Source organism: Carettochelys insculpta, chromosome 16, assembly GCF_033958435.1.
Source record: "Carettochelys insculpta isolate YL-2023 chromosome 16, ASM3395843v1, whole genome shotgun sequence".
In the NCBI taxonomy this organism is placed as follows: domain Eukaryota; kingdom Metazoa; phylum Chordata; order Testudines; family Carettochelyidae; genus Carettochelys; species Carettochelys insculpta.
In genome coordinates, this window is record NC_134152.1 from 4,272,114 (window position 1) to 4,297,573 (window position 25,460).

General features: G+C 56.6%; 2 protein-coding genes across 3 annotated transcripts; one reads left to right on the plus strand and one right to left on the minus strand.

Moving 5' to 3' along the window:
- On the minus strand, positions 1-24,203 carry ECI1 (enoyl-CoA delta isomerase 1). Of its 2 annotated transcripts, none has more exons than XM_075010303.1 (7): positions 24,116-24,203; positions 23,905-24,009; positions 21,630-21,757; positions 20,540-20,686; positions 17,851-17,972; positions 17,213-17,391; positions 1-83 (listed from the first exon to the last, which is right to left on the minus strand). In XM_075010303.1, exons 1-7 carry the CDS (start codon positions 24,162-24,164, stop codon positions 16-18), a joined length of 798 nt encoding a protein of 265 aa, XP_074866404.1. In that variant the 5' UTR covers positions 24,165-24,203; the 3' UTR covers positions 1-15. The 2 variants fall into 2 exon arrangements, with proteins under 2 accessions (XP_074866404.1, XP_074866403.1); XM_075010302.1 differs by lacking the exon at positions 1-83 and adding an exon at positions 11,525-12,052.
- On the plus strand, positions 1,949-10,943 carry LOC142021843 (deoxyribonuclease-1-like 2). The gene is made up of 9 exons (XM_075011092.1): positions 1,949-1,953; positions 2,162-2,321; positions 4,417-4,505; positions 4,809-4,892; positions 5,663-5,763; positions 7,721-7,833; positions 9,140-9,294; positions 9,995-10,091; positions 10,890-10,943. The coding sequence occupies exons 1-9, from the start codon at positions 1,949-1,951 to the stop codon at positions 10,941-10,943; spliced, it is 858 nt and encodes a 285-aa protein (XP_074867193.1).
- Positions 24,204-25,460: the final 1,257 nt, after the last annotated feature.

Below are 25,460 nucleotides of genomic sequence, written 5' to 3' on the forward strand. Positions count from 1 at the left end.
TTACCGAGCTCTTCTTTAAACCCTGTCAGAGCCCGGGCCTTCACCGCCTCCTCCCGCAGGGAGTTCCGCAGGTTGACTGTGCGCTGTGTGAAGAAAAACTTTCTTTGATTAGTTTTGAACCTGCTCCCCATCAATGTCATTTGGTGTCCCCTAGTTCTTGTATTACGGGAACAAGTAAATAACTTTTCTATATTCACTTTCTCCACACCATTCATGATTTTATATATCTCTATCGTATCGCCCCTCAGTCGCCTCTTTTCGAGGCTGAAAAGTCCCAGTCTCTCTCGCCTCTCCCCATATGGGACCCGTTCCAAACCCTTAATCATTTGAGTTGCCTTTTTCTAATGCCAGTATATCTTTTTTTGAGGTGAGGAGACCACATCTGCACGCAGTACTCGAGATGTGGGCGTACCATAGTTTTATACAGGGGAAGTAAGATATTCTTTGTCTTATTCTCTATCCCTTTTTTAATAATTCCTAACATCCTATTTGCTTTACTGACTGCCGCTGCACACTGCGTGGATGTCTTCAGAGAACTATCCACTATAACTCCAAGATCCCTTTCCTGATCTGTCATAGCTAAATTTGCCCCCATCACCTTGTATGTATAATTGGGGTTATTTTTCCCAATGTGCATTACCTTACACGTACCCACATTACATTTCATTTGCCATTTTGCTGCCCAATCACTCAGTTTGCCAAGATCTTTTTGAAGTTCTTCACAATCTACTTTGGTTTTGACTGTCCTGAACAACTTGGTGTCATCTGCAAACTTTGCCACCTCACTGCTTACCGCTTTCCCTAGATCATTGATGAACAAGTTGAACAGGATCAGTCCCAGGACTGACCCTTGGGGAACACCACTAGTTACTCCCCCCCATTGTGAAAATTTACCATTTATTCCAACCCTTTGTTTCCTGTCTTTTAACCAGTTCCCGATCCATGAAAGGATCTTTCCTCCAATCCCATGACCACCTAATTTACATAAGAGCCTTTGGTGAGGGACCTTGTCAAAGGCTTTCTGGAAATCTAAGTATATTATGTCCACTGGATCCCCCCGTCTGCATGTTTGTTAACCCCTTAAAAGAACTCTAATAGATTAGTTAGACACGACTTCCCTCTGCAGAAACCATGCTGACTTTTGCCCAACAAATCATGTTCTTCTACTTGTCTGACAATTTTATTCTTTACTATTGTTTCTACTAATTTGCCCGGTACTGACGTTAGACTTACCGGTCTGTAATTGCCAGGGTCTCCTCTAGAGCCCTTTTTAAATATTGGCATTATATTAGCCGTCTTCCAGTCATTGGGTACCGAAGCTGATTTAAAGGATAGGTTACAAACCACCATTAATAGCTCTGCAGTTTCACAGTTGAGTTCTTTCAGAACCTTTGGGTGAATGCCAGCTGGTCCTGGAGACTTGTTACTGTTTAGCTTATCAATTAGTTCCAAAACCTCTTCTACTGACACTTCAATCTGGGACGGTTCCTCAGATTTGTCACCTACAAAGGACAGCTCAGATTTGGGAACCTCTGTAATATCCTCAGCCGTGAAGACTGAAGCAAAGAAATCATTTAGTTTCTCTGCAATGGCATCATCTTCCTTGATTGCTCCTTTTAGATCTCTATCATCCAGGGGTCCCACTGCTTTTTTAGTGGGCTTCCTGCTTCTAATGTACTCAAAAACATTTTACTATTGTTTTTTGAATTTATGGCTAATTGTTCCTCAAAATCTTTTTTTGGCTTTTCTTATTGCATTTTTACACTTAATTTGGGAGTGTTTATGTTCCTTTCTATTTTCCTCACTAGGATTTGACTGCCTCTTTTTACAGGATGCCTTTTTATCTCTCACTGCCTCTTTTACATGGTTGTTAAGCCACGGTGGCTCTTTTTTAGGTCTCTTACTGTGTTTTTTAATTAGGGGTATACATTTCAGTTGGGCCTCTAATATGGTGTGCTTGAAAAGTTTCCATGCAGCCTGCGGGGATTTTACTTTAGTTATTCTACCTTTTAATTTCTGTTTAACTAACCGCCTCATTTTTGTGTCATTCCCCTTTTTGAAATTAAATGCCAGAGTGTTGGACCGCTGCGGTGTTCTTCCCAGCACAGGAATATTAATAAAATATTCCCGCTGCCACCCTGACCTCTCCGCCGCCCCCCAGGCGCTGCGTCCAGCCTGCCTGCAGGATGGGGTTCGCGCTGGCCCTAGCCCTGGCCTGCCTGCTGCCCTCCGCCGCCACCCTGAGACTCGGCGCCTTCAACATCCAGAGCTTCGGCGACAGCAAGTTGTCCAGCAAGGGCACCGCGGCCGTCATCGTCAAAGTGAGCGCGCCAGGCTCGGGCTGCCCCGGGGCACGGCCGGGAGGGGCCCAGGCTGGGACACTGGGGGCTGGTTCAGGCCCCGGAGGGCAGCCAGGGATGGGGCCCCGAAGGGCCTGGCAGGCGGGCCCTCTCCCTTTGCGCCTGGGTGCGGAAGAAATGTTGTCGTGCGCAGGGAGGGTGCACCACTCAGGCACCCCTGCGGCCGAGCAGCTGCCCGGCCCCCGCAGCTCTCCAGGGCGCACCGCCCAGCACTCAGCTCATGGGGATCACCGGCTGTGTGGGGGGCGATGCAGGTCCCGGGGGTGGGGAGGGGCCAGAGCTGAGCTGGGAGAAGTACCCAACAGTTACTTGAGTAAAAGTGCAGCAGCTTTCGCTTCTGGGTACTTGAGTACAGTCTAGATGCGAGGTGTGCGGGCGCACCTGTTCCTACTTCTCCTCCACTCCTCCTCCAGAGGGCCAGCGATAACTGGTACTTAAGTACATTCTTTCTCCCAGCCCCTGCACTTTTACTCGAGTACCTTTTGGGTACTTTCCCCTCCTCTGGTCCAGAGGGTCGGGGCTCGTTCAGTCTCTCATCTGGGCTAGCGGGAGGAGCCAGGCTGTTCAGGGGCACCCCCAAACTCCCCCCGTCCTGGAGCTCAGTGCTCCTCCCCTTAGGGTGACCAGATGTCCTGATTTTAGAGAGTCCTGGCAGACGAGGGTTTTCCTTCACAGGTGCCTGTTACCCCCCCTCTCTTCTTTCACACGTGGTGGGGGAAAGTACTCACAAAGTTACTTGAGTAAAAGTACACCTGCAGGGGGTGTACTTAAGTACAAGTCACCTGCACGCCTCTGGAAAACTACTTGAGTAAAAGTACCCCCCCCCTCACGATACTCAAGAATCCAGACGTGAAAGCAGCTGCACTTTCACTCAAGTAACTTTTTGGACACTTTGCCCCCCTCTGCTGGTCACCCTGTGCCCACTCCCGCCGGGCATGGACTCCGCAAGGGGGACACACCGGTTCTAGGATCTGGTGTGGGCAGCCCCCGGCCCTGCCCTGCCGGTTGCCATTCACACCAGGGGCGCTCGCTGATGGGACAGGGCGATGGAAGGGGGGCAGTTGCTCCAGCCAGGCTCTGCTGGGGCCGCTCGCCCAGTGGGGGGCATTTAGGGTGGACGGGGCAGCGGGGCTGCAGGGATCAGGGTCTCCTGCTGGGAACAGGCAGACAGCGGATGGCCAGGCCCTTGCTTGGTTCCAGGCCTTAGACTGCCAGGCTGGGCCAAACCCATCTGTGGGGTAACCCCACCACCTGCAGCGCCAGGCCCCATGCTGGCAGACCCGCTAGCATCCCTCGGCTTGCTGAGAGCGGAGCCCCGCCAGCCAGGCGACCCCAGCGCTGACTCCAGCAGCGCTGAGCTGGGAGGTGCCTGGGCCGTGGGCCAGCTGGGTGCCCAGGGCTGCGCTCAGTCCCCTAGCCGTGTGACAGCTGCCTCCTCGCAGGACAGGGCCCAGCACTGGCGCCCAAGAGGCGCAGCCGCTCTTGTGCTCACGCCTGGGTGCAGCCTGGCCCAACCCACCCCCCATCTGGGCCTGGGGGGCCGTGGCCTCCTGACTGCTGTGCTCTGTGCATGCATGCAGGGGCTGGGCTCCAGAGCCGGCCCAGGCACAGCCAGGCTCTGCCTGCAGCCCAGCACAGGGCCTGGGTTGGTGCTTGCTGCCCGCTCGCTGCGTTAGCTCTGCGGGGGCCTGGGCAGGGCCCTGGGCTGGGCGGCAGGAGGCCAAGCTGCTCTGTTCCGCTCCCCCACGGGAGGAGGTGACAGCTCTGCCCCAGCCAGACTGGCAGGGCTCCGGCGCCTGCTGGGACCGTGACTCCCAAGCTCAGAGACTTGGGGGCTCCGTCCACCCCCAGTGGGGCTCCAGCCCTGGACGTGAGGCTGGCCCATTGCTCACGTCTGACCAGAATGGCACAGGAGCTGCCCGGGCCCCTCTGGAGCGCTCGCCATGGCTGCCAGGGAGCTGGGCTATGCACCGGCCCGTCCCCTGCCCTCAGAGCCCAGCACTCTGCTCCCATCCCTGCCGGCCAGACAACGCCATGACCCCTGTGCCGCCCACAGATCCTCTCGCGGTACGACATCGTCCTGGTGCAGGAGGTGCGGGACGCCGACCTCAGCGCTGTGACCAACCTCCTGGAGCAGCTCAACAGGTACCTGTCGCTCGGGGGCGGCTCTCAGTCCCCGTTACTGACAAAAGGCCCTGGGAGCTGTGGTGGAGCAGCCCCCGGCAAAGGGCCCTGCTCCGTGCCCCAGAGGCGGGCTGGCCGAACCCAGCCGCGGCAGCAGGGAGGAGGGCGAGTAAAGCCCGGCATGGTTTGGTAGCACCAGCTATGCCTGGCAGGTCTGCACCCAGGCAGTGTCTCCCCTGGGGTATGCTGGGGACACCCCATTGCACCATCGGAGCGTGAGGCCAGCCTGGGAGGTCACCGCTGTGGCCCTTGTGTCCCTCACAGGGCATCGAAGCACAAATACAGCTACAAGGTCAGCAAACCTCTGGGCCGGGAGAACTACAAGGAGATGTACCTCTTCCTCTACAGGTCAGATGGTCGCGGGGGGGGCTGGCCCAGCAGCTGCTGCTGCACAGTGGGTGGGGGCCCCACAGGTGGCTTGCAGCAGCTTGGGTATCCCCCAGAGCACAGCTGGGAGCCTGGACCTCCCGCCACAGCAGTCAGCCCTCAATGAGCCAAGCTACTCCCTTTTATACCTGGTCTCCAGGCCGAGCATGCCCAGTAGGGCCGAGGGGCGTGGCCTCCTCAGCCCAAAGGGCAGGTAACGCTCGTAATACCAGAGTGGGGCTAGTGCAGACCCCTTTGGAAAACTACTGTCCACAGACAGGTGAATTCTACTCCGCTGGTCTTTGGGGACCCCCTTAGACATAGGCCATGGACCCCCAGGGGCTGTAGAGCACAGGCGGAGACCCACTGCTCTAGAGACAACCGCACAGGGCTGTAACCGTGCAATACTCCGGAGTCAAACAACACAGAACAGCAACAGCATGACAATGAAAACACTTCAGCTCCTTCTGCTAACACGTTGGGCTGTATGTACAGTACTCACAAAGCTGCACTGTAATATCTGGGAACTGGGGTACTGCCAGTCAGGATGGAGGGGGCCCAGCAGAACTGGCGAGGGCAGCCCAGGCTGGGCTAGCCAGGGGCTGTGGGTTGGCATGGAGGGGAGCCCAGGCTGGCCTAGCCGGGGCAGGCAGGCAGGGCTGAGAGGACGTGCGGCGCCCTTACCAAACCAGACCAGTGGCAGGAACAGCCAGATCCCCCACTCATCCCTTTCTCCCCCTCTTTCCCTGCAGGACACAGGCGGTGTCTGTAGTGGCCACGTACCAATACCCAGACCTGAGTGACACCTTCAGCCGGGAGCCGTTCATCGTGAAGTTCTCGTCCCCCAACTCGAGTAAGCAGAGCCCGCCGGTGGGAGCGGCTGGCCCCAGGCAGGGCCCTGCCCCACTCTGCATGGCCCTGGAGGTGGCCGCCAGCCTGAGACAGGCTGACCAGCCAGGCAGGGGCAGCTCTGAGCTCTTGGGGTCGTGCGGGGCACGGAGGGGGTGGCAGATACGTGGCCCCAGGCCGGGCGCATGGTCACCATCTCCTGCAGGGGGGGCCTGGCACTCCTGCTCTGGCCCTGCTGCTGGAGGGCGGGGAGACTGCCAGGCCTGGGAAGTGTGGCTGCGGGGTCCACCCCCCCCGCCACGGGAACCGCTGGGGGACCAAGCCTGGGGTATCTGCTGTGACAAAGGCAGGCTTATTCCCGGGCCTCTCACCACTGTTCAGTCCACTGCTCCCACTTGAGGGCCCAGTTGCCCTCGCTGGGGTGCGGGGTGCTCTGGGGGGGACCCAGCCCCAGCCCATTCGTGCTGGGTTCCAGCCCAGGGACCCTATGCAGCTGCTAGTGGGACGGGGTGACTCCCTTAGCCCTCGGCACAGCCGCTCTTCTCCCTGGGCCACTTCCCCAGCCAATTCCCCCTGGTATTTCTCCAGGCTGCAGCTGTACCGAGTCCCCCTCTCAAGCTGCTGCCGTTCCCCCTCTGGGGTTCCTGCTCCCTCCCACTGCTCTGGCCTCCTCGCCGCTCACGCTCTCTGGCGCTCAAAGGCCTCTCATTAGCCCAGCCAGGGAGCCAGCCGGCCCCAGTTAGGCCGAGCCACCTTCCGCCCAGCTGCTTGGGATTGCCCTGCTGGTGCTCCGCAGGCCCCTCTGCTTGTTTGGGCTCCCTCTGAGGGGGCCCTGTGCCCTGACCCTGCCACGCTGCATGGAGAGAGCCGCACAGGGGCTGGCGGGAGCTGTGCCCCCGCCGCCCAGCTCTCACTTGTCCCATGGGGCGTGGGACTCAGGCCGTGGCGGCGACCAGGGGCCAGGACACTTGTGGATGTAGATGAAGGGAGGGAGCAGGACAGGTCTGGTGGGTGCTCTTTTCTCCCCAGGCCGGCCGCACCCCCCAGGGAGTCCTGCAGGGGCGTTACCTGAGCTGGCAGACAACCTCCCGGTGCAGGATGGTGTGTGTGTGTGTGTGTGAGTGAGACGGCTGTGGTTGTGCACATAGCTGTGTGTTACGGTAGTGTGTGTGTTCACAAGGGTGTGCATGGTGGCTGTGGGCGTGCACATGTAGCTGTATGTTATGGCACTGTGTGTGTTCACACGTGTGTGTCTGCTGGCTGTGGGTGTGTGCACATGGATGTACATCACAGCGCTGTGTGTGTTCACACGTGTGTGTCTGCTGGCTGTGGGTGTGTGCACGTAGCTGTATGTTACGGTAGTGTGTGTGTTCACACGTGTGTGTATGCTGGCTGTGGGTGTGTGCACGTAGCTGTATGTTACAGTAGTGTGTGTGTTCACAAGGGTGTGTATGGTGGCTGTGGGTGTGTGCACGTAGCTGTATGTTACGGTAGTGTGTGTGTTCACAAGGGTGTGTATGGTGGCTGTGGGTGTGCGTGCACATGGGTGTATGTCACAGCTGTTTTCACACGTGTGCCTGATGGCTGGGGTGCGCACATGAGGATGTTATGGTCCTGTGTTCACACGTGTGTGTATGCTGGCTGCGGGCGTGCGCACATGCATGTACGTCACAGCGCTGTGTGTTCGCACGCGTGTGTATGCTGGTTGTGGGTGTGCACATGTGGCTGTATGCTCCGCACGCTGTTCACGTGTGTGTATGATCACTCTGCGTGTGCTCACGTGGGTGTGTCATGGCCCAGTGCCAGGCAGTGTGCGCACATGCAGACAGCTGCGTGTTTGTATGCGAACCACAGAAGGTTCCGCAGGTGTTTGTGCCTGCAACACAACCACACGTGTGCACTGGCTGGGCGTGGCGGTGCGGGGGAGCCAGCTCGGTGTGTCTCTCTTGTGTCTCTGGCAGAGGTGCGGGAGTTCGTGCTGGTGCCGCTGCACACACCCCCCAGCGAGGCTGTGTCGGAGATCGACGCCCTCTACGACGTCTACCTGGACGTCATCGACAAGTGGGGCACTGACGTAAGCGGCCGCGGCCGGGTGCCGATCCAGCACTGAGTGACCGTGGGAGGGCCTTGAGCTGCTGAGGCTAAAAGGGCCCATTCCGACCCTCCAGTCTGAGCTCCTGCATCACTCCAGCTGGAGAACCCGGTCCTGGGCCAAGCCCAGTGCTCCCGCCCACCCTGGCGGGAGCACTGGGCTTGGCCCAGGACCTGGCTCTCTGGCCTGGGTGGCTTGGTGCTGACCATCCCATGCCTGTGGAACCCACAGCTTCCCTCGGCTGCTGCCTCTGGGGCACCCCTCTGGCTGGGAACAAGCCAGCCGGGCAGGCGACTGAGATCTGATTCCCAGAGAAGCTGTAACGCTCCCTGGTCTGGGATCAGCTCCGCTGACAGCAGTGGAGACACTCACCCTCTGCGTTCTCCTGCGACATGGGCCTGTCGTCAGGAGCTGTGAAAAAGCAGCTTTCTCTGATGCAGCCCACGGGCCAACACCATCTCCTGCAGGCCAGGTTGTGCGGGGCCCCGACGGGGCAGTAGATATATTGACTCTGACCTCCCCTCGGTCCTGGAGGCTGCTCTGCATGGACAGCCTCTGCAGGCAGAGTGCCAGAGTTGAGCCCCTGCTCCCCTGCCAGTTGCTCGTCTCGGCGAGGCTGGTGGCTGGCAAGATGTGTTTCCGATGGACGTTACACTTACCGCAAAACCAGCAGCTTCCTCGGGGGGCATCCTGAGGGGCAGACATGGCTTCTCCTGCAGCAGCAGGGAAAGGAACCAGCTGCTGCAGAGCCGTGCTGACCCAAAACACATGCCCTGGGGCTCCTGAACGGCATCAAAACGTTCCCTTGTGCGGTCTGGCATTGAACTGCATCTGTCCGCCCCGCAACAGGGCCTCCTGGGAGCGGACGTTCAGGTGCCTCCTCACCCATTCTGCCCTAGATGGACTACATCTCCCCTGACACGCCCCAGCCGCCCCTCCGGCCGAAATGTGACAGCCCAGGGCGAAGGGGGGCAGAAGGCACCTGAACTACAACTCCCATGAGGCTTAGCAGCAGCTCCGGCATGTGCCTTTTAACATCCGGCCCAAAACACTCAGAGTTTCCAGGCCGGGGAGAACTTTGTTATTTTGACTTTTTATCCCAACTCAACGCGAAACCGGTGAAATTTTAGCCCTTCCTGGGCTGGAAATTCAGCGCTCCTCCCTTGCCGTGCAGTCCAGCAGGCCTGGCGTCCATGCTCAGGCAGCGAGCGTGTTAGGGAGCCAGGTTGGCCGGGTGCTGGCAGGCCTGGGTGAATCACATCGCCCACCTGTGCCCTTCCTTCCCTAGAACATCATATTCCTGGGAGACTTCAACGCCGACTGCTCCTACGTCAGGAAAAGGGACTGGGCCTCCATCCGCCTGCGCACCAGCGAGGTGTTTGAGTGGCTCATCCCCGACAGCGAGGACACCACCGTCGGGAAGTCAGACTGCGCCTACGACAGGTGAGGCGCCGCCTGGCCGACTGTCGCGATGGGAAGGCCTCTTGCCTGGCCGGCGTGGCACCGGCCTGCCTTGACATTCCCCCCCACCCTGCAGGGCAAGATCTGGGTCCTGGAACAGGTGGAGACCCCACCTGCAGACATATTTCCAAGGGTTTCAGCTGTACTTCCTGGTGGGCTGTTAGCATGTTTCAGAACAGGCGGAGTGGTTTCACCTGTCAGGAGGATGGCTGTTTGGGAGGGGGTGTGCACGCCAGTTGGGGGAAGGGTCGGCTGTAGTCAACAGGCTGATCGCACGGGCAACAGGAACGCTCCACACAGGGGACAGGAGAGGCCGTCTTGATTCTCCAGCTAGCGGCTCCACAGAGCGACTGATCAGGACACAGCCTTTGTGGGCTGCCTGTGCCTGCATTCCCTCTCGTGGCTGAGCTAGGAGAGCTCTGGCAAAAGCCTTGAGTGCGGGCTTCTCGGTGTAGTTCTTAGCGCCTGCTTCCCATCAGGCACCTGCTCCTGGAGGTCAGACAACGGCAGATCAGCTGGCGTTTGGGGGCGGGGACCAGAAGGGCCGAGCAGCCTGGCACCGAGCGCTGTCTCGACCCTGCTAACGCTAACTCCGGATCCCTGGAGTCGGTGGCTAAACGGGAAGCGGGCGCCCCGGGAAGTGGAGGGCTTGAACCCCCAGCGCCGTGCGGTTGTGTTCCAGGATTGTGGCGTGCGGCCCGAAGCTGAAGAAAAGCATCGTGCCCAACTCTGCTGCCGTCTACGACTTCCAGCGCACGTTCGAACTGGAGGAAGAGGAGGTAGGTCGGACTGAAACTGACCAAAGAGCAAAGATTGCATTCCTTTAGACGGCCCTGCACTTCCTGTTACCTTCTGGGGGATGGTCACTCTAGGGGCCCCTTCAGCTCAGACAGGGCCTCTGAGCAGGCCCAGGCTTCCTTGTTCGTGAAGCATTTTGAAACAATGACAGGGAGGTTGGCAATGCAGCCAGGAGAAAGGGAGGTTGTCAGGCTTTATCACAGGGAGTTTCAGAGGCCTGCAGGTCACCCAGGAGCTCCTGCACCGCAGTCCCCCACCCCACTCTGCGGTGTCTGAGAGCAATTGCTGGTGTTGGGGGTACTATTTTTCATGTCCCTTTGTGGGTAACACCAGGTGTGTTTAGCGGCCAGGCGTCCCTAACTATACCACGAAGAATAACATCAGACCAGCCACAGTGGGTCCAACTAACAGTCCCTCCAGCCCAGCAACCTGTCTTCCGACAGCGGCCGAGGCCAGGTGCTCTAGAGGGAGTGACCAGGCCAGGTCATCGCTGAGTGATCCATCAGTAACTAGTGCATCTATACCCCTGCAAACAAGCTCTTCTCTACTGAGAGAGCAACAGCTTGAAAATCGGGGTGTCGGGCGCCTCCCTGGGAGCCTCCAACCTGGGGGTTCCCAGCCCTGCGTATGTAGGGCCAAGAGAGATCCTCACCCGTCCTCAGGCCCAGCCAGGGATGCTGCCAGTCTCGAGGCTGGGGAAGGGCAAGGCTCCGAGAGTTACCTGCTGCTCCTGCTGCTGATGGTGCCATACAGTGTCTCCACTTGCTGTTCCCACACAGGCCCTGGCTGTCAGTGACCACTTCCCTGTAGAGGTGACCCTGAAGGCTCCCTGAAGCTCCAGGCTGCCTCCAGCAGCACCTGCTCAGAGCCCTCCCTCGCCGCAGCAGTGCCCAGCCCCAACAGCTGCAACAATCAGCTCCAAAAGACCCTCCGCGCCAGCCTTTGCCGTCCCTGCAGGCCGGCTGTGCCGGCCAAACCAGCCCTCCCGCAGCAGCCAGGGCCTAAGTCAACGAAAAGATACAGGTGTGTCAGGCCTGAGCCAGCACAAGCAGCCGGCGGGCCCATCTCCCCCCTTCACAACCTGCCTCTGCAGCAGCCCCATCATAGGAGGGGTTCAACCAACCAGCCCTTAAGGACACCTGCCCTCCCTCCATCAGAGCACAACAACCTTCCGCCACCATGAACCTGGGCCGGATTCAAACCGTGACCTAACTTCCAATCAGTACTTGCTGGAAGGGCGTATGCGGCCCCAGGGTTTCCTTATCCAAAATGACTAACTCCTGGCGTCAGGCGGAGGAAAGAGAACCTTTTGCCTGTAGCTGTCTGGCTGTTACAGCCGCACACCCCAGCTTGGAGGAGCATCTGGACCGACACAGCCCACACGGCAAACAAAGCTTCCCTCTCTCAACCAGCCTCGTTTCAAGACATTTTATTGGCAGTTCACATTTGTAACGTCCCCTCGTTTGGGAAGGCACGTAGACGAGGGCCGGGAAACCAAGTCGGGCCAGCTGAGGGTAGGCTGACCACTCGTTTATCTACTCCGATCATCTAAGCAAACATTTCCTGCAGCCCTTCAGGAAGAAGGCATCAGTATTAGGCACCATGAGACGGGGCACCAGAGTGAGAGGTAAAGTGACAGCCAGGAGAAATCAAATCAATCACATGGAAAAATATTTCATTTTAAAGATCTACCACTACAGCAGGGTGATCAGAGGTCGGCAGAGGGGTTTTCAACCTTCCAGGCCAGCGAGCCGACGGTGGGGCAGGCTGCGTCCTCAGCCCCTCTTCCGTTTCAGCATCTCCATGTACGTCTGGAGAGACTTCTGAATCGAGTCTTTCGTGATGAAGCTGACAAAGTTCTGAATGTCGGATTCTCGGTGGGCAAGCAACCGGTCCGCAGTCGGCTTCCTCATCATGGACTTGGTGATCTGACGGGCGTACTCTGTGAAGCAAAGACAATTAGCATAATGGCTGTGCAGGGTCAGCCAGAGGTCTGCCTGTTGGCAGCGGGACCCTGGGGTGTAGTTACCTTCGTGGGGGAAAACGAAGTGGATCCTACCATGCTCTTGATTCTAACAAGGCAAAGGCAGAACAAGAACCAATAGCTAGAAGCTGAAGCCAGACAAAAGCAGTTGGAGGCAAGACACAAATTTTTAACTGGGAAGGTGATTAAACACCTCAACAACTCCCAGGGGAAATGGCGGATGCTCTGTCTCTCGGTGTCCTCAAAGCAGCGTTCTCTGTTGGCTGGGCACCTGTGTGGCTGCTCAGGAGAAATTCAAATGCTGGACAGCTGATTGGCAGAGCGCCCACAGCTAGGTTGTTTTACTGGTGGTACACATCCACGCATGCCTCTGTGCACTTAAAATTTATTCCACACATGGATGGAAACGGTTCGGGAGACCATTGCCCCAAAACCAGACTGGAATCCTTTCGGGGAGACAGGTCAGCCAAATGCACGTGATGGCTCAGGACGGAGGTAAGTGGGTGAACCTCTCTGGCCTGTGCTGTGAGGGAGATCAGACGAAAACATCCCTGTGCTCCCTTCTGGCTTTAAAAACCAATGCTCTCTGTGAACACTGCTTGACACAAGCGATAACCACATGAACAAGCAACAACTACCCCATCCCCTGGGGCACGGCCCCGCATCGGCTGCCAGACCAGCACAAGAGAGCAGCTTCCCAGCTGGTGACGTTCAGCAGTGCTCCATGGGCCTCAAGGAATCTCCACCAGCCGCGGAGGATATGGTTTCAACCACCGCGAAGGCGATGTATTAACGAGGTCCATCCCCATCACGCTATGGGCACCCTTCATCCCCCTCGCCTCAGGACAGCCTCAATCTTGCACTAGTCACTGCTGTGCTCACTGGAAGAGTCTCCGCTGGCAGAGGAAAATAAGTCATTACAGCCACAGAAGCGCAACCGAAGCCTGTGCCAAGACGCGGACATTCTCCGCCAACCTGTTGCCTGCCTCTGGTCTGGAGAGATCCTGGGGAGCACGGCCAAGCAGCCCTGAATCTCCACTCCGGCACAGGGCGAAGGCAAGGGACCAGGGTGGAGATCAGCCTGTCTGCCGCCGGTTGCATAAACCAAACCCTGCAGTGGAGTCCGCATGGCGGCCCACCTCCTCCATTTCCACAGCTGTCCAGCTCCTCTGCTCTGCCTCTGACCCTCCCTCGGCCAGGTCTTCACAGACTCCCTCAGAGCAATTATCCACCCAGCACCTCCTCTCCGCCCAAGGCTCTCCTGGCCGCAGGATCCTATTGCAGAAGTGACCTCCAGAAGCGAGAGTCGCTCCCAAACCCCGAGCTGTCACCAGAGCAGGAGCTACCTGCTTGTGCTGTGCTGGATACTCCTAACCAGAGGTGGGGAAAGTACTCCCAAAGCGACTTGAGTAAAAGTGCAGCTGCTTTCACTTCTGGATACTCGAGGCCAATAAAGCCGTTGGGGGTGTACTTTTCCTCAAGTAGTTTTCCAAAGGGACACGGGTGACTTGTACTTAAGTACGCCCTCCCCCACCAAAGCAGCTGTACTTTTACTCCACTAACTTCTTGGGTACTTTCCCCACCTCTGCTCCTAACCAAACGCTGGCTTTCGCTGCACAAGAGTCAGACTGCAGTCATGCACGTTGATCTTCAGACGCTAATTAAATACATATGCCCACAAGGGTCTGATTGCTTCGTTAAAGTCAGGAAATGCAAATCAGCTCTGCCAGGCGCAACAGGCTGAGCAGATACCGTCGGTCTAGCACGGAGTGCTAGTGATTGCGTTAGCGCAACAGGTATTTCATTTTCCAGGTGTTTGTCCGAGAAAAAAAATGGGAGAGAAACCGATGTGCGATTCCCACATACCAGAGGCACCTCTTGGTGATAACCCCCAGAGCCCCCTGGGTAGCGCACACCGTAGGTTCTCAGCTAGGGCGTGTATCCCCGGTGGTATACCGAGGTCTTCAGGGGGTACGTTGGCTCATCGAGGTATTTGCCTAGGTTTACAACAGGCTGCAAAAAGAGCCCTTGCAAAGTCAGTGCTAAATACAGGTTCACCCAGAGAAGGACTCGCTCTGCTCTGCCCGCTACACACGGAGCTATAACGACAAGCTCTCTCTGGCGGGCGAAGAACGAGGAAGTCAGCGAGTTCGCAGGCCCCGCGTGCTGGACACCTTCGCCAGCGAGCGCTTTTCAAGCGAGACAAACCCAGGGCAGAGCTGTCTCAGAGCAGGACAGTCCGGGGCCACCACAGCTGCTGCCTCAACCATTCTGCAGGAGGGCACATGCGTGGGGCGGCGGAGAATGTCAGGCACCCAGCTCGGCTCTGTCCTCCCTGGCCACCTGCTTCCAACCCTGCCCCAGCACCCTCGGCTTCCCCACAGCAGCAGGAAGCAGAGCACCCCGGCCCTGGGGAGCGCTGCTTCCCAGTACTGCGGAGAAGTGGGGCGCGGCGGGCGGTGGGGCAGGCTGCTGGGCCACTCCAGCTCCCACCGCCACGGTTAGCGTGGGGAAGGGAGACCTCGGCTGCTGCCCCCTGCAGCCCCCCAGCTCCCATTACTGAGGAGAGGGGGGTTTGGCAATGGGGCAGGAAGGGGAGGGGGCAGAAGAGGGGGGACCCTGGCAAAGGAGTGGGGAGGGAGCGGGTGGAGCAGACGTGGGGCAGGATGGTGCCCCAAGCTGCCCCCCTCCCAACCCCCGGGATGGCCCTGACTTGGGGGGCACACAAGACAAATCAGACTTCGGAAAGGCACACCCATAGTGTGGCAAGTTTAGAACCACTGTGCGCGGGCAGGTCCTGGGTCCGTCCCCAGGGTGCGGACGGTGAGATGTGGACAGGAGCCTCCAGGCAGACAGACAAGAGGTGACCTGTGACTTGCTCCCCAGTGGGATAAGGGGCCAGGACTCCTGGGCATCCCAACACCCGCCCCATGCTGGGAGTGCAGGGCCCACGAGCTGCTCGGGGACCTGCACCCAAGCCAAGGATGTGGGGGAGCAACCCAGGGACCTGCCCATCAGCCCCAGATCACAAAGCTCTAGAAGGCAAAGGAGCGGGAACGGGAGACTCAGCTAGACATTACGCCCTGCTCTTGTGTAAGGGGGAGGGGCTGGGAAGGGCCAGGCTTGGCTTGCTTCTCTCAGCCTGCGGAGCACGTCTCCCACTGGCCAGGCGGCTTCTGTTTCAAACGCTCAGCGCTGTTAAATCCCCCCCGTGGCGTTCAGGTGTAGGACAGCACACGCTCCTCCCACCGGCTCCCTGAATCACAGAAGACGGGCTCTGGAAGGGCTGTCGAGAGGTCATCAGATCCAGGCCCCTGCCCTCACGCGGCACCAAGCACCGTCTAGATCATCCCTGACACGCGTCTGTCTAACCTGCTCCTAAAAATCTCCAACAATGGAGATTCCACAACCTCCCTTGGTAATTTATCCCAGCCTTCGCCAGCCTGATGATTAGGAAGCTTTTCCCAACATCCAACCTAAACCTCTCTTGCTGTGCTTTAAACCCATTGCTCCTTGGCCTATCCTTGGAGATGAAGGAGATGAATTTTCCTCCCTCCTCCTTGTAACAACCTTTTAGGTATTTGAAAGCTGAGATCGTGTCCCCTCTGCGCCTTCTCTTTTCCTGAAGAAACAAGCCCAGTTCTTTCAGCCGCCCCTCATTGCTCAGGTTTTCTAGACCTTGAATCATTTTTCTTGCTCTTCTCCAGACCTTCTCCAACTTGTCCCCTTCTCTCCTGAAACGTGGTGCCCAGAACTGGACACAGTACTCCAACCGAGGCCTAATCAGTGCAGAGTGGAGCGGAAGAAGGACTTGTGCCTTGTTTGTGATCTCTTGCTGAGCTGCAAATTGCCACTGTTCAAACGAGCCAAGTCATGCAGAGAGCTCTGACTGCCTTCCCCGCACTGGCTCAGCCCACCAGCAGCTCACCGGCCTCACAGCAGGGTCAGCTGTGTGAAGCTGGGTGTCTGAGCTCCACGCCAGCCAGGGGAGAGGGGCAGCCTGCCTGCCACCCGCAGCATCTCAAGCCTGGATGACAAGGATTCCCAACCTATGAGGCACCATTAGAGTTTCTAAACGTTGCCAGCTGGGCAGCGCCGAGCTGCATGTAGCTCTTTAAAGTGCCATTTGCAGCTGCTGCGGCTGCTCGCTCCTCCAGCTCCCAGTCCCTGCCTGCCGCACTGAAATGGAACGCAATTTAATTGGTTTAAGGGCCGACAGGAGGGATCCAGCTGTTAAGTCGGTTAGACTGAGTCCCATTTCAGCGTGGCAGGGCAGGGAACGGCCCGTGCTGCAGGTGGGGGAAGGCAGTGGGAGGGCTGTGGGGAGCCGCCGGAGGAGGTAGCAGTGGCCGCGCCAAGGAGCAGAAGGGCGCAGCAGCAGCGCTCGCGTGAGGTAGGTGGGGCGGCATTTTGGGATTGCCAGGGGTTTAAACTGAGGGTGTGAGCGTTTTGGGGCTGCGAGGAAGTTTAAGCCGGGGGTGGGGGGAATCAAGGTTTATAAAAAAAAAACATTTTCCCAAGGGAGAACCTCCCTGCCCCCAGGGTTTTGAATTGCCTTGGGTCACAAAGTCTTACTGAACTGCCAGAACGGGTCCCCGTCTCACAAAGGTTGGGAACCGCAGCTGTATGCTCATTGCACTGTCTGTATTCCTGATCTCGCTGGAGCCGGCAGCACCGTTGCCTCCCATTTCCATGGCAGCTGGCTGAGGCTGTGAACTTGGTAACTTCTCCAAGGCACTCCCCAGAACCAAACCCTGCCAGGCTGCGAGGCTCTGGATTCTCCCGAGGCGCTCACAAGTCGGCCAGCGCTAGCGGGTTGCAGAGGCTGCACTGACGTATGATAGCCAATGGCCCGAGTCTCTGCGACATTCGCCTTCCTTCTAGCACCACCCCAGGCTGGTGGAGCTGGCCCAATATTATTCAGCCCCATTGTTCACCAATCAGTCAATACCTCTGACACCGTCACAGAGGAACTGGGGACTATTAAGCCACGTTCTCCAATTCCACCTCATTCTGCTCCAGCATGCACACTGCTCCGCACCAGGCAAGCAGCTCCCTCTGGCCAGGGGTGCGCCGTTCTGACAGGAGCACAGACCGAAGCTGCCCGAAGTCTCTTACCTGGGACCGCTAACCACTGGGACATCACCTCGGCAGCCGCACTCTGCATCTTCTCCTCTGGTACTAACTGATCTACCAGGCCTATTCTGTGGGCTTCGGCCGGGGAGTATGAGAGCCCCAGCTGCAGGGAACGCTCAGTAGCTCGGTTTCCAATAGTGTTCACCATTGTATCCTTAAACCTAGGAGAGAGAAGCAGCTCTCAGGCTGGGGAACCACAGCCCCACCAGCAAGTGTAGGGAGAAGCATTTAGACCCCAAAATAAAGAGCTGATGATAAGCGACCATCCTGTTCTCCTTAGCTCTCACCTTGGCTGGAGCACCTTCAAACCACTCCAAAAGGGCGAGGCAAACACTGGGCTTGCTTTACAGAGTCACATCTTACATGTCACCTTGGGGCCCCCTGTCTGCAGTCACCCATTCTCTTGCCTTATGCTTTGGCTGTAAGCTCTACAAGGCAGGGCCTGCGTCAATCGTCCATGTATTTTCAGCGCCCAGCGCAATGAGTCTATAAGCGTTACCCCTCATACATGAGCTCTGTCCTGTCAGACTCCAGTGTCTCTGAATACACCTCTCAGCAGCACTGCTTCCATCCCCTCATATAGATATGCTTCTCTGATTACAGCGTAACCACCATCTTACCAGAAAGGTGCAACAATTCCCAGCTGAGTTTCATTCAGTCCAATGCCATATTTTGGGTTCTCCGCCATGATTCTGTAGTCACATGACATGGCCATCAGACAGCCCCCTGCTGGGCTGGACCCCTGGCACAGGAAGGAAGAGATTCGGTCGAGTTAAATCTCCACAACACACCTCCAATTGTGAAATTCTCAGGCTCCTCTCACCATAACAGCATCATTCTATCACGTGCAGGATGTGCTCAGAACAGAGAGGGGGAGAAAGCGTTCAAGTCACATCTGTGGAAGCCATCTTATATACAAGTCATTTCACATTTCTTACCTCTGCATGTACACAAGAGCTTGGACTTTTCCTGACCTATTTGGGAATGGCACAGAGGATGAGCTAAGCAGAATGCGTTAATGAACTGTTTGGAGTTGGGGCTCTTGCTCCCTGATACCTGTTCCTCCTTACCAACAACAGTTTTCTCTCTGAAAACGATTGATTTTTCTCCAGCTGCCTCTGATGTTGGATTGTTTGTGTAAGGGTATAAAACACTACAGTTAGCTGCATCAAGCAGCCTGGCTGGACCTGGTCTGACTGGCGTCCAGTTTGGCTGATCTGTTGCCTTATTGAATTCAATAAAGCTGAATGTCAGCCGCCTAAACACGGAGAAGTCCTTTGCTTCAACACGCCCCTCTGAAGATTTATAGGGACGTGGGGTTAGAGGAAAAAGAAGGTAATTAAAAAAATTCCAAGCCTACATTATTATTATTATTGTTTAATTTTAAAACTCTTGCCATTTCAATTCTCCTCTCCTCCTCCAGGCTATTTAGGTTGTTCACTGGTTGGACTTTTCCCGCTTGTATTAGTCTGTATCTTCAAAAACCACAAGAAGTCCGGGGGCTCCTTATAGACTAACAGGTATTTTGGAGCAGAAGCTTTCATGGGCAAAGACCCGCTTCTTCAGACCTGCTTTGCCCACGAAAGCTTCTGCTCCAAAATACCCCTTAGTCTATAAGGTGCCCCCGGACTTCTTGTGGTTTTCCCCACTTGGAGTCCGGACTTGTCAATTTCACCTTAGTGCTTGTCAGTGTCAGGGCCGGTTCCCCAGAGCTAAGGAGGCTGCCAGGCCTGGGTTACACCCTCTCCAGACAGCGTAGAGCCCTGGCTAGCCACAGGGACTCAGCCGGTGCCGGCAGTTATTTTGTGAGAAAAAGAAAGCGAGTGACCAACCGCTACACAGAAATCGCATGTCAAAATACACAGATTCTGGATGCCACGCCCCACTTTTGCCAAGAATGGCCAGTTGGGTTACGTAACCTAAGGAACAACAGCCAGTTCCCACACGTGAGCGTACGCTAGCAGGCATCTCAACGGCCCTTGCTGCGGATCTAAGAGCAGAGTTCAGTCACCACTGCTGCCCTGCAACGCCTGCCCTTGGATTTCACTCCCTCAATTGGGTAACGTGTTAACGAACAAAGCACAAACGTTCGCCACCATGACCTACCCAATTCCTCAAGCAGGAACTAGGAAGCGAGCACATTTCAAGAATTCTCCACACTGTAGTCACCTGGTCCCTGCTCTGCCTTTGCCCTCCCTTTGCGACAGAGGACTAGCTTCTCCTTTGCTGCAGAGGAAGCCCAGCAAGGAGCCGTGAAGCAAGTCAGAGCTCATTTGGCGGAGTTTCTGGGCAACCGTCTCCTCCAGCGGTTGGGCTTTGCGGGAGCTGAAGGGGAGGGAGAGTACCTTGGAAGACAGGGGAACTCAGGCTGTAAGGAGCTGTCAGCTTGGAGGGCTGGTCCCTCAGCACTGCTCTGCTGGCTCCTCCTTCACCCTGGCAACATGACAGCATTGCTGGCTGGACCCCCGCCCAGTGGCTGGGCAGGAGCAGCCAGAGGCTCCCCCACAGCCAGTGCTAGTCCTAGCAGTGTGAATGCCGGACCAGACTGCCACTTGTAAGTGTGAGCTGGATGAGGGACAATTAAGCAAGAAGTAGCAATGGTACAATCCATGGACTCCAGGAAAAGATGGTCTCCGGACAGGAGAAAACCATGACAACGCCATGAGTAGCCACCCCCACCGTGGTGCCCTCCACAGCTGGCCACAAAGCTCTGCTGTACACACAGCACCCTGCTCTCACACAGAGCTTCTCGGAGCCACGAACACCCTTTGCGAGGTCAGAAACAAGGAATTCCCTCAGCCCCAGTACAGACCAACAGGCGCTTCTGTTGCGACCTGTCACTTTAAATAAACAGGTTGCTAAGCAGGCTAAATGTATGTGCGGCAGATGGGCTTCCTACGGTGCTGAGAAAGTCCTGTAAGACCAGGAGCGAGAGGTGCTGAGCACCTCCTGAGGGCAACCTATGGCCATCAGTACATTATAGAACCCTACAATCCTAGAACTGGAAAGGATCTCGAGAGATCACCAAGTCCAGTCCCCTGCAGCCAGGGCAGGACCAAGCACCATCTAAATCATCCCTGACAGGCTTTCATCTAACCTGCTCTTAAATATTCCCAGTGATGGAGATTCCACAACCTCCCTAGGCAATTTATTCCATGATTAACGTACAGAAGCCCTTCCACTCAGTGTAAGGCACACCACCATCTCAGAACAACGAAAATTCGAAATCCCTCATGTACGCCTATCTCTGAGGATCAGGAAGAGAACCAGCCTGCGACAGGAGGGAAGTCTGGTATGAAGATAACTTGCATTGATGGCAGCTATTGTCACCAGGTTGGATTGGTATAGCCTGAGCCACATCTCCTGCACGGTCCTCCAGAACTCCGTATAGTGCTCCACGCTCTTCCCACACATCTCCGTAATATCCAGGCCAGCTGAGAAGATGTTGGGGGCACCCTAAGATGGGGGGAAATAAACAAGCGGACAATTAATTTCTAACGACCGACCTTCCAACCTGTTAGCAACATGGTCTGGCAGAATCTGACCTGATCGTGTGCACGCCAACGGTTTTAGAGCTCTGTGCAGAAGCAAAATTTGGATCTGCATCCGCAGAAGTGAACTGAGGATATCCACGTCCATATCTGCAGAGGCAGATACCAGCAGATATAAAGGGAATACTCCCAAATTTGCAGGGTTCTGCGTAGAAAATACGTCTCCCCATCCAAAGCTGCGAAACCGAACCACAGATACCTGCGGATCTGCAAGGCTCTAAACTTTTTACATGTTTCACCAATTTCCTAAGCGTTATAATGGCTAACCAAAGGTCAGAAAAATAACAAGGAGCCGTACAAAAAAAGGGAAAATTCATTTCTGTGCAAAAATTCTGTTTTAGGTAGCCACGTTTGTGGTTTATTTCCAGTTGGATAACAGAAAATGCCAAGCGATTTTAAAAGAAGAGAGAGGAAAATGCATCTCTCTCCCACATCAGCCTCTTTGGCAGCCCACCTTACTTCCTTCCATCCTCAGAAGCCCCCATCCAGGGTTCCCTCTATTTTTTTCCATCCATGGGTGGAATAAATTTTGTTATGGGTACCAAGGCATGTGCCGGTGTACACCACCAGCAGACACACGCCGCTGTCTGTGAGCCCTCTTCTAATCAGTTGGATGGCGCCTGAATCTCTCAGGACGGCTGCCCAAGTGTTCAGCTTCCTGGGAACACTGGCCCCATAGCAACGCCCTTCCCTAGGCAGAGGTGGCTCAACGCCACGTCTTGGGATCACCTGCTCTGGTTGCTGGAGAGCAATATGGCTCAGCATGAGGCAAAGGAACAGGCCGAGGTCCAGCACCCACACCCTATACGTAACAACACCGAGGCAGCCTCGTCCAGCGTGTCACGTACCGACGTCAGGACGACCTCTTTGCAGCCTCGGTCATTCTCCAGTTTCTCCAGGCTTATTAGGAACTCTGTGAGAAAGCCCAGGCTCAGGCTGTTCACGGGAAGGTTCTCCATCTTCATCACAGCTACCCCTGCACCACAGCAAAGAAGAATGAGAACTCCCTGGAGACAGGCGCAGCAACTCCAGGTCTCCGAACGTTCCCAAGACCAGACCAGACCAGACCTGGAGGCTGGAGTAGGAATTTCCCATCAGATTCGCAGAGGCCCTGTGATGTGGGGCTGTGGTGGCAGCGTTCACCTTCCTCTGCAGCCTGGGTCACTAGCGCGAATGGAGGAGTCTCTGGAACTTGGGAGTCTTTAAGCAACGACTTGAGGACTTCAGTAACTCGCCCAGAGGTTAGGTGTCTATTGCAGGACTAGGGGGGTGAGGTTCTGTGGCCTGCAACGTGCTAGATCAGTGGTGGACAACCTGTGGCCCATCAGGCTTCAATTTCACGGGTGAGACGAAAGCTCATTACCTAATAAGTAAGATTGTCAGACCTTAAGGTGCTACAGGACTGCTTGTTTTACTGGGCGTTTAGCTTATGTGGGGTGTGCTTGTGAAGATCAACATGGGCAGCTCTGATAGGACTGAAGGTCTACTCCTGCAACCAGCTGCTGTCCACGCAGGAGCCCACAGGCGTAAGCCACCGCAGGAGACAAGTAACATGCATGTTAAAACAAGCACAGCAGCTTTTTGGGACCTATGAGCAAATGTCACGTGGCTCTGTAACACCCAGCCTAGCGCACTGTAAACACACAAACAGAACCCAGAGGGTTGTACAGATAACACACAAATACCAGTGCCATACACAGAAAATAAACACACCTGGAGCACCACACATACACACAAATGCACACAGAGCCCAGAGCATTGTGCACACACCCACACTGGCAGCCTGTACACATTGTGTACACACACGCACACACTGCCCAGCATGCTGTACACATATACACACAGAGCCTAGCGTGCAGTGTGCACATACACACACACATACACGCAGCACATTGTACATGTACACACAAGAGCCCAGTATGCTGTACACATAGACACACACACCAGCATGCTGTACACATATACACACACAGAGGCATGCAGCATACATGTACACACACACTGGCATGCTGTACACAACCACAAACAGACACCTCAGCAGGCTGTGCATACATACACATACAGATACCCTGGCAGGTTGTACACATATCCATGCAGAGCCTGGCACGCAGTACACTCATGTACACACAGACCAGCAGTGGTACAGTCACATGCACACAGAGCCAGGCATGCAACACACAAGGCATATGCACACACTCCAACAGCAAGCTGTACATGTGCATACACAGGGCCTGGCACACAGTACACACGTGTACACACACACCATGGGTGGTAGAGTAACACACACTCAGCCAGGCACGCAGTATACAAGTGTACACACACACAGAGGCGGGCTGTACAGTCATGCGCGCACACGCACACTGCAGTAGCAGGCTCTACATGTACACACACACAGACGGGTGGGCAGGCTGTAGACGTACGTACACACACACACACACACACACACACACAGAGACAGGCAAGCTGTACATGTATACTTACACATGGGTGGGTTGTACAGTCACATGCACACATGCACACCCCAGCAGCAGGCTGTATGCATACACACACACAGAGACGGGCTGTACACATGCATGCACATGCATGCACACACGCATATGGATAGGCTGTACACATACACATACATGCGCACGCACACGCAGATGGAGGAACTGTACACGTACACACATGCACACAGACGGAGGGTCTGTATATGTACACACACACAGACGGAGACTGTACACACATGTGCACACAGAGGGGCTGTACATGTACATGCACGCACACACAGTCAGAGGGGCTGTACACACGCACACACAGACAGAGGGGCTGTACACACGCGTGCACACAGACGGGATGTACATGCACGCGCACACACGCACACAGACAGAGAGGCTGTACATGTACACACACGCACGCGCACACAGTCAGAGGGGCTGTACGCACGTGTGCACACACACGCACACATGCACACAGAGGGGCTGTACACACACACGTGCACACACAGACGGGCTGTACATGCACACGCACACAGACAGAGGGGCTGTACATGTACAGACACACGCACACACAAGAGGAGGGGCTGTACGCGCGCGCGCGCGCACACACGCACGCACGCACGCACGCGCGTGGGCCGCCGCTCACCGGAGCTGCCGTCCAGCTCCACCGCCACCCGGCCGTGGCCGATCGCTCTGCGCGGGGCGGCCCCCGGCTCCCGCCCGCCGGCTCCGCTCAGCCCCGGCCGCGGCCCTGCAAGACACACACGGGTGAGCGGCGCGGGCCGGCCGGGCCCAGTGCGCGCGGGAGGGGCCCAGGCGGCTCCCCACGGGCCAGGCCGGGCCGGGCCGGGCCGCACCTGAGCGCAGCAGCCGCCGGGCCAGGGTCAGCGCCGCCATCGCCGCCATCTTCCCCGGCCGGCGCCTCCGCCCCCCGCCCAGCGCCGGGGCCGCAGAGCTGGGCGGGCGGGGCCGAGAGGGCAAGTGGGCGGGGCCAGAGACACCCACACACAACGGCCCACACGGACTGACACCCACATGCTGACACCCACATTCTGACTGACTGACACCCACATGCTGACACCCCCCACTGACTGACTGACTGACACCCACATGCTGACACCCACATTCTGACTGACTGACACCCACATGCTGACACCCCCCACTGACTGACTGACTGACACCCACATTCTGACTGACTGATATTCCCCCACATGCTGACACCCCCCACTGACTGACACCCCCCTACTGACTGACTGACACCCACATGCTGACACCCCCCCACACTGACTGACTGATATTCCCCCACTGACTGACACCCACATGCTGACACCCCCCACTGACTGACTGACACCCCCCTACTGACTGACTGACACCCACATACTGACACCCCCCACTGACTGACTGACACCCGCACTGACTGACTGACACCCACATACTGACACCCCCACACACTGACTGACTGATATTCCCCCACTGACTGACACCCACATGCTGACACCCCCCCACACTGACTGACTGATATTCCCCCACTGACTGACACCCACATGCTGACACCCCCCTACTGACTGACTGATATTCCCGCACTGACTGACACCCACATACTGACACCCCCCCACACTGACTGACTGATATTCCCCCACTGACTGACACCCACATGCTGACACCCCCCACTGACTGACACCCACATACTGACACCCCCCACTGACTGACTGACACCCGCACTGACTGACTGACACCCACATACTGACACCCCCCCACATTGACGGACTGATATTCCCCCACTGACTGACACCCACATGCTGACACCCCCCTACTGACTGACTGACACCCGCACTGACTGATTGACACCCACATACTGACACCCCCCTACTGACTGACTGACACCCCCCACTGACTGACACCCAGAAACACACACACCCCCACACTGATGACTGACACGACACTGACTGACACCTACACACTGACCGACACCCAGAGACAACAGCACACACTGACTGACACCCAGATACTGGCACACACCTCCTACACACACTGACTGACACCCAGATATTGACACCCAGAGACACAGCAAACACCCAGATATTGACACCCCACACACACTGACTGACTGACACCCCACCACTGACACCCAGATACTGACACACCCACCCACACACACTGACTGACACCAGTTACTGACACACACCTCCCACACACACTGAC

What these genes read in the sequence shown, in the direction of transcription:
- LOC142021843 (XM_075011092.1), top strand. An exon ending in CCGCGGCCGTCATCGTCAAA is followed by an intron (nt 2,322 to 4,416) that starts GTGAGCGCGCCA and finishes TGCCGCCCACAG; the next exon opens with ATCCTCTCGCGGTACGACAT. An exon ending in CTCCTGGAGCAGCTCAACAG is followed by an intron (nt 4,506 to 4,808) that starts GTACCTGTCGCT and finishes TGTCCCTCACAG; the next exon opens with GGCATCGAAGCACAAATACA.
- ECI1 (XM_075010302.1), bottom strand. Translation starts at nt 24,164, where the DNA reads ATGGCGGCGATGGCGGCGCTGACCCTGGCCCGGCGGCTGCTGCGCTCA. An exon ending in GGAGCTGGACGGCAGCTCCG is followed by an intron (nt 21,758 to 23,904) that starts GTGAGCGGCGGC and finishes GCTGTGGTGCAG; the next exon opens with GGGTAGCTGTGATGAAGATG. An exon ending in GGAATTGTTGCACCTTTCTG is followed by an intron (nt 17,392 to 17,850) that starts GTAAGATGGTGG and finishes TCTCTCTCCTAG; the next exon opens with GTTTAAGGATACAATGGTGA.